The sequence below is a fragment of the Coregonus lavaretus genome (genome assembly GCF_964263955.1).
Source record: "Coregonus lavaretus genome assembly, chromosome: 4".
Lineage (NCBI taxonomy): Eukaryota > Metazoa > Chordata > Actinopteri > Salmoniformes > Salmonidae > Coregonus > Coregonus lavaretus.
The window spans coordinates 74,566,152-74,575,362 of NC_139991.1; the positions used below are offsets into that span (position 1 = coordinate 74,566,152).

General features: G+C 45.1%; 1 protein-coding gene across 1 annotated transcript in view; it reads right to left on the reverse strand.

Moving 5' to 3' along the window:
- LOC311127834 (A disintegrin and metalloproteinase with thrombospondin motifs 19-like) overlaps positions 1–9,211 on the reverse strand; it is a gene marked incomplete at its 5' end in the record, with an annotated part of 161,703 nt that overhangs the window by 126,955 nt on the left and 25,537 nt on the right. The window contains one exon of the mRNA XM_084159715.1: positions 9,066–9,109. Coding sequence (XP_084015841.1) covers positions 9,066–9,109 — 44 coding nt within the window. The remainder of the gene's footprint in view (positions 1–9,065; positions 9,110–9,211) is intronic.

Below are 9,211 nucleotides of genomic sequence, written 5' to 3' on the forward strand. Positions count from 1 at the left end.
GGGCAGTATGACTGACTGGGTTTCAGGGCAGTATGACTGAATGGGTTTCAGGGCAGTATGACTGAATGGGTTTCAGGGCAGTATGACTGAATGGGTTTCAGGGCAATATGACTGAATGGGTTTCAGGGCAATATGACTGAATGGGTTTCAGGGCAGTATGACTGAATGGGTTTCAGGGCAGTATGACTGAATGGGTTTCAGGGCAGTATGACTGAATGGGTTTCAGGGCAATATGACTGAATGGGTTTCAGGGCAATATGACTGAATGGGTTTCAGGGCAATATGACTGAATGGGTTTCAGGGCAATATGACTGAATGGGTTTCAGGGCAATATGACTGAATGGGTTTCAGGGCAGTATGACTGAATGGGTTTCAGGGCAATATGACTGAATGGGTTTCAGGGCAATATGACTGAATGGGTTTCAGGGCAATATGACTGAATGGGTTTCAGGGCAATATGACTGAATGGGTTTCAGGGCAATATGACTAAATGGGTTTCAGGGCAATATGACTGAATGGGTTTCAGGGCAATATGACTGAATGGGTTTCAGGGCAATATGACTGAATGGGTTTCAGGGCAATATGACTGAATGGGTTTCAGGGCAATATGACTGAATGGGTTTCAGGGCAATATGACTGAATGGGTTTCAGGGCAATATGACTGAATGGGTTTCAGGGCAGTATGACTGAATGGGTTTCAGGGCAATATGACTGGGTTCAATATGACTGGGTTCAATATGACTGGGTTTCAGGGCAATATGACTGGGTTTCAGGGCAATATGACTGGGTTCAATATAACTGGGTTCAATATGACTGGGTTTCAGGGCAATATGACTGGGTTTCAGGGCAATATGACTGGGTTCAATATAACTGGGTTCAATATGATTGGGTTTCAGGGCAATATGACTGGGTTTCAGGGCAATATGACTGGGTTCAATATGACTGGGTTCAATATGACTAGGTTCAATATGACTGGGTTCAATATGACTGGGTTTCAGGGCAAAATGACTGGGTTTCAGGGCAATATGACTGGGTTCAATATGACTGGGTTCAATATGACTGGGTTCAATATGACTGGGTTTCAGGGCAATATGACTGGGTTCAATATGACTGGGTTTCAGGGCAATATGACTGGGTTCAATATGACTGGGTTTCAGGGCAATATGACTGGGTTCAATATGACTGGGTTTCAGGGCAATATGACTGGGTTCAATATGACTCGGTTTCAGGGCAATATGACTGGGTTCAATATGACTGGGTTTCAGGGCAATATGACTGGGTTCAATATGACTGGGTTCAATATGACTGGGTTCCATATGACTGGGTTTCAGGGCAATATGACTGGGTTCCATATGACTGGGTTTCAGGGCAATATGACTGGGTTCAATATGACTGGGTTCAATATGACTAGGTTCAATATGACTGGGTTCAATATGACTGGGTTCAATATGACTGGGTTCAATATGACTGGGTTTCAGGGCAATATGACTGGGTTCAATATGACTGGGTTTCAGGGCAATATGACTGGGTTCAATATGACTGGGTTCAATATGACTGGGTTTCAGGGCAATATGACTGGGTTTCAGGGCAATATGACTGGGTTTCAGGGTAATATGACTGGGTTTCAGGGCTAGACGGTAGAGATTAGCCTCTAATCTGCCCATTAGTGAATGCTAGGCCTCTCTGTCAGCCCTGGCCCTGTGAAGTAACAGCCAGTCACTCTGTTCCCCTGCACTTAGCTGGGCATCTGGCCCTTCTGGGTGTTGAGTTGGCTTGAAAAGGCCCCTAATGACACCCCTCCTCTTCTTTGAGAAATGTGAGACGACAAGTCGCTGTGATCCCGATGATAATGCTCTCTGCCATCGCCCATTTATGTAAGGGCCTCCGCCGGTAGGCAAACCATGTCAATACCAGGCAGTGGCTGGAGGTAAGATGTGTTTGGGCTGGCGTTGCTCCTTTCAGGTAGGGGAGGGGGGGAGGGAGGGAGGCAGACAATGAGTCTTTATGCTAGATGTTTTGACATATTATCTCCATGCTCCAGCCGGCAAATCCTCCGTCATTAGTCAAACCTCATGTAAATGAGGGGGAGGAATGGACAGGGTGGGCTAGAACAAGTTCTACAACAACCACATAGCGGAGCTTTCACCTAGACTACAACGGTTTCCAGATTGTCTTCATTTCACAGAAAGTAATGGAAGCAGCAGAATATTTCTGTGTTCTCCCTCCGTCAGATAGTAAAGAAACGTAATATAAGAACTTGTTTTTATGAAGTATATGTTCAATGGACTTGCAACTCCAAATCCAGGGGAAACGTATGGACTTTTATCCTCCTGGAGCACCCAAAACCATTTCGCTTGATATTTTTATAGTTTAACATCAATCTGGGAATCCGTCTAACGACAAACCCATGGCTCTGAGCCCACATGTGCGGTACACCTGTACTGACTACGCGGCGGGTACTGCGGCAAACCTACAGTAGACAGGTTGCTTTAAGATCTGGTTTGGAGCCCTCCCCTCATCCTGTCCTGTCATACTAGGGGCTGGCGTTTATGAAATAGGGTACGGGACAAACACAGGAGCAAAGGAATGCTACGGTGCCTCGGTAGGGGTATCTGTGATCTACGAGTGTGAACGTCAGATGAACATTGCGTAGTAGCTAGAATGGTATTGTATACTTTGAAATGTATGGTGATGGGATTTTCAGGTGTTCTACTTTTAAAGCAGTAGCTTTAACGTCTGTGCGTCTACCCCCACACAACATTCCCCCATGTTGTTGTACAATTTTTACTCCATCCTTATTCTAAGGCTTAAACTGACAAACATTTACCCATTAAAATCCTACCATTGTCAGGGTTGAGTGTAGATGTGGTGTGGAATCATGCGCAGGACACACAGAGGCTTCGTACTGACGTCTTTAGTGAAGACAAAAGAACAAGCCAAACAAGGCAACAGGCAACCAGGCAGGCAAGCGAACTTTACGCAACTCGGTAAAGTGCAAAAACAAAGGCGCACAAAGTGCGGAACTCTCTCTAAACAAAACACAGAGAGAACATAAACGAACTAGCACACAACGTGACAACGAACAATTACACACAACACAAGACAAAACTCAAGAGAACTATATAGGACGCATAATGAACACTAAGAAGGAACAGGTGTAACAAAATAGACAAAACCAATCAAACATCGAAACATAGAACGGTGGCAGCTAGTACTCCGGAGACGACGACCGCCGAAGCCTGCCCGAACAAGGAGAAGGAGCAGCCTCGGCCGAAACCGTGACAACCATCTACGGATGCACTCAAAGCTATCAAACTGTGGCACAGTGTAACTGGCGAAGAAAAAAGGGAATCATCTCCTTTTAGTGTATGATTTTAGAGTGAGGCGAGGGGAACATTGTAGCGAAAACCTTCAGTTCAAATAACATGGACATGCACCGTCCGAACAGGCACAGGGGGGGGGGGGGGGGGGGGGGGTGTTACGCCGAATTTGTCAACCATTAACTTTAGCTTTGCAGCCATGGTGCACACAGCTGAGCCAGCATAAATTACCCATAACCACACCAGTGAGCCGTGATAGGGTACGTTAGGATTAGCAGGGTAGGGAGTTAATGGCCGACATGAACCAGAGGAACCAGAGGTTGTGAGGATCTAGGTCAACGGCTGGCTTTCCACCTCGAACATTTCTTTCTCTCCCTCTACCTGTCCCTCTCTACAGTGATGGCTTTGTGACATGCTGTCTGTGTATGTCACGCTAACTCCACACATGGAGGCTGAAACCTAGTCCTGAAGCCAGCCAGGAGGCTGAAACCTAGCCCTGAAGCCAGCCAGGAGGCTGAAACCTAGCCCTGAAGCCAGCCAGGAGGCTGAAACCTAGCCCTGAAGCCAGCCAGGAGGCTGAAACCTAGCCCTGAAGCCAGCCAGGAGGCTGAAACCTAGCCCTGAAGCCAGCCAGGAGGCTGAAACCTAGCCCTGAAGCCAGCCAGGAGGCTGAAACCTAGCCCTGAAGCCAGCCAGGAGGCTGAAACCTAGCCCTGAAGCCAGCCAGGAGGCTGAAACCTAGTCCTGAACCCAGCCAGGAGGCTGAAACCTAGTCCTGAAGCCAGCCAGGAGGCTGAAACCTAGTCCTGAACCCAGCCAGGAGGCTGAAACCTAGCCCTGAAGCCAGCCAGGAGGCTGAAACCTAGCCCTGAAGCCAGCCAGGAGGCTGAAACCTAGTCCTGAACCCAGCCAGGAGGCTGAAACCTAGCCCTGAAGCCAGCCAGGAGGCTGAAACCTAGTCCTGAAGCCAGCCAGGAGGCTGAAACCTAGCCCTGAAGCCAGCCAGGAGGCTGAAACCTTACTCTGAACCCAGCCAGGAGGCTGGGAGAGCAGGGCCAAAGGGGTGAGGTCAAAGACAGTGCACTTTGACAGCTCCGAGAGGTCATTAAAACCTAACAGACCTCCGGATGGGACAGCCAACACCCAGACTCGAGGCCCGCCGGGTTTTAACTGGTATCGTGTCCCTTTGACTTACACACATGCAACTACGCACACACACAAACACACGTATACAAGCACACAAAAACAAACAAGCAAACACACACACACACACATGCACATATACATTCACACACACACACATACACACACACACAAACACGCACAGACGCACACACACACACACACAAATACACATATACATGCACATTCACACACACACATACACACACACATGCACACGCATACACACACACAAATACACATTTACATACACATTCACACACACACATACACACACACATGCACACGCATACACACACACAAATACACATATACATACACATTCACACACACACATACACACAAACACGCACAGACGCACACACACACACAAATACACATATACATGCACATTCACACACACACTTACACACACACATGCACACGCACACACACACACACAAATACACAAATACATGCACATTCACACACACACTTACACACACACATGCACACGCACACACACACACACAAATACACATATACATGCACATTCACACACACACTTACACACACACATGCACACGCACACACACACACAAATACACATATACATACATATTCACACACACACACACTTAATTATTAGAGCATAGCTACAGGGGTGGTCCTAGTTTTGAGAGGAACCCCATCATAGATTACTTTACTGTCCGTACAACTACATGAATCATTTCCTGATAAAAACCCACAACAAGTCCGTTTCCACCAGAGCTTCAGAGCCACACCGACAAAACCACATCAAACAAACCACATCTCCTTCTAACACAGGCAGGATTACATCATGTTTTCCTCTACTCTTCCTTTATTCTCAATGGGAGGTGCCATGGCGTGTTGCTTGGTAGTCTGTTCGCCCTCGGCCTTATGGGTCGTGGTCAAAAGTAGTGCACTAAATAGGGAATAGGGTGTAATTTGGGACACTACCCCCCTCCTTGTGACTACCTGTGAGGACAGGCATGCACTGAGCTTGGCCAGGGGGGTGGAAGGGCGGTTTGGGAAACATCTGATGGCTCGTTATGTCCTCACATAAAAACAACGCCATTACCTAAGCGCTGGTGCGTGTGTGTGTGTGCATGTGTGTCTATGTGTGCGTGTGTGTCTGTGTGTGTTGTGTGTGTCTATGTGTGCGTGTGTGTCTGTGTGTGTTGTGTGTGTCTATGTGTGCGTGTGTGTCTGTGTGTGTTCTGTGTGTCTGTGTGTGTTGTGTGTGTCTGTGTGCGTGTGTGTCTGTGTGTGTTGTGTGTGTCTGTGTGTGTTGTGCATGTCTGTGTTTGTGTGTTGTGAGAGAGAGAGGAATGTGTGAGAGTGTGTATGTGTGAACAAAGCAACCTCGTCACAACACTCCAACACTTTTAACAGCACACTGTGAAGTGAACCTCTCCCAACAGCTTCTAAGGCTAGAAGAACAGTCCATGATGTTACAGGACATGATGTAACAGGACATGATGTAACAGGCCATGATATATCAGGACATGATGTATCAGGACATGATGTATCAGGCCATGATGTATCAGGACATGATGTAACAGGACATGATGTAACAGGCCATGATATATCAGGACATGATGTATCAGGACATGATGTATCAGGCCATGATGTATCAGGACATGATGTAACAGGACATGATGTATCAGGCCATGATGTAACAGGACATGATGTAACAGGACATGATGTCACAGGCCATGATATATCAGGACATGATGTAACAGGACATGATGTAACAGGCCATGATATATCAGGACATGATGTAACAGGACATGATGTAACAGGCCATGATATATCAGGACATGATGTCACAGGCCATGATGTAACAGGACATGATGTAACAGGCCATGATGTAACAGGACATGATGTAACAGGCCATGATGTAACAGGACATTATGTAACAGGACATGATGTAACAGGACATTATGTAACAGGACATGATGTAACAGGCCATGATGTAACAGGACATGATGTAACAGGACATGATGTAACAGGACATGATGTAACAGGACATGATGTAACAGGACATGATGTAACAGGACATGATGTAACAGGACATGATGTCACAGGCCATGATGTAACAGGACATTATGTAACAGGCCATGATATATCAGGACATGATGTAACAGGACATGATGTAACAGGCCATGATGTAACAGGACATGATGTAACAGGACATGATGTAACAGGCCATGATGTATCAGGACATGATGTAACAGGACATGATGTCACAGGCCATGATATATCAGGACATGATGTAACAGGACATGATGTAACAGGACATGATGTAACAGGACATGATGTAACAGGACATGATGTAACAGGACATGATGTAACAGGACATGATGTAACAGGACATGATGTAACAGGACATGATGTCACAGGCCATGATATATCAGGACATGATGTATCAGGACATGATGTATCCAAATGTCACAATCTTAGTCTCTCTTTGACTGTGTCCTAAACACCAAGGCCTTTATAGTCAAAAGTAGTGCACAATGTAGGGAATAGGGTGCCATTTGGGACGAGTCTCTCTTTCTCTGACACTGACTAAAACCATCATCATAAACGCTCATCCTGCACAGATGGAATCCTGCAGCATGTCATAGTTCTAGAGGGTTACCAAAGCAAACCACAAAGACTAAATTACTAAACAAAAAATACGTAACCCCAATGAATTATAAACTGGATATATAAATCAATAGATGGAGGCAACCCGATGGAAGAAACTTAATTTCAATGAAAAACCATTGTTATTAGATTCTGTTACTTTTCAGCCATATATCACAAATGACTTGTGGTCTACGAACTCCAGTAAGAACTAATCTGATTGGCTCATAAGTCATTATGGGCAGCCAATCAAGTCAAAGCTCACAGGCATGGAAACCCCCTCTGGTGTACGGTTAAGTTGCCCCTAGACACTGATCAGGTGTCAGTTTAGCATTTCCCCCACTAATGCTTAAGGTTAAGATTGGGGGAGGGGAAGCTGATCCTAGATCTGTACCTAGAGGGGAAACTTAATCCTGGAACAGATACACAAAGACCAAGCCAATAGAATGGAGTCACATGGCTAGCATTCACATGAGTGGCTTCAAGAGTTCTTATCAGCTCTGTCTTGTTAGAGAGACAAAATAGGGCTGAATAGCTGCTCCTTTAAAATAATCCTGAACCATTACATAAAACGTATCACTCAATCTGACCACCACATTCCTAGATTACATCCCAAATGGCACCCTATTCCCTATGTAGTGCACTACCTCTGATCATGGTACATAGAACTCTGAATGTAACATGGTTCAGGGATATCTTTAAGGAGCCACTCAGGGGAATGAATGTAACATGGTCCAGGGATATCTTAAAGGAGCAGCTCAGGGGAATGAATGTAACATGGTTCAGGGATATCTTAAAGGAGCAGCTCAGGGGAATGAATGTAACATGGTCCAGGGATATCTTAAAGGAGCCACTCAGGGGAATGAATGTAACATGGTCCAGGGATATCTTAAAGGAGCAGCTCAGGGGAATGAATGTAACATGGTCCAGGGATATCTTAAAGGAGCAGCTCAGGGGAATGAATGTAACATGGTCCAGGGATATCTTAAAGGAGCCACTCAGGGGAATGAATGTAGCATGGTCCAGGGATATCTTAAAGGAGCCACTCAGGGGAATGAATGTAACATGGTCCAGGGATATCTTAAAGGAGCAGCTCAGGGGAATGAATGTAGCATGGTCCAGGGATATCTTAAAGGAGCAGCTCAGGGGAATGAATGTAACATGGTCCAGGGATATCTTAAAGGAGCCACTCAGGGGAATGAATGTAGCATGGTCCAGGGATATCTTAAAGGAGCCACTCAGGGGAATGAATGTAGCATGGTCCAGGGATATCTTTAAGGAGCCACTCAGGGGAATGAATGTAGCATGGTCCAGGGATATCTTTAAGGAGCCACTCAGGGGAATGAATGTAACATGGTCCAGGGATATCTTAAAGGAGCAGCTCAGGGGAATGAATGTAACATGGTCCAGGGATATCTTAAAGGAGCCACTCAGGGGAATGAATGTAGCATGGTTCAGGAATATCTTTAAGGAGCAGCTAAGACGAACTATTAACACTACTAACCATAAACTATAAACGATTAACACTACTAACTATAAACTATTAACACTACTAACTATAAACTATTAACACTACTAACTATAAACTATTAACTATTAACACTACTAACTATAAACTATTAACTATTAACACTAACTATAAACTATTAACTATGAACACTACTAACTATAAACTATAAACTATGAACACCACTAACTATAAACTATTAACACTACTAACTATAAACTATTAACACTAACTATAAACTATTAACACTAACTATAAACTAGTAACTAGTAACACTACTAACAATAAACTCAATGAACTACCTTTAACAGCAGCAATGGGATATTATCCTTAACATCAGGGTTACTCTTTGCTTTGTCACACTGATACACACATGCGTGCAGACACACAGACACAGACAGGGAAAGCTGTATCCCACTCACCTACAGTGTCACAGGGTTCATCTTTATGCACGCAGAAATCCTTCCTGCAACATAAAAGACAAATAACATAAACATTCACCGGGCAAAGCCAACCTTGATGCTCTGACCCCCTTTCCCACTTGATTGGTATGGCTCAGTAGATAACT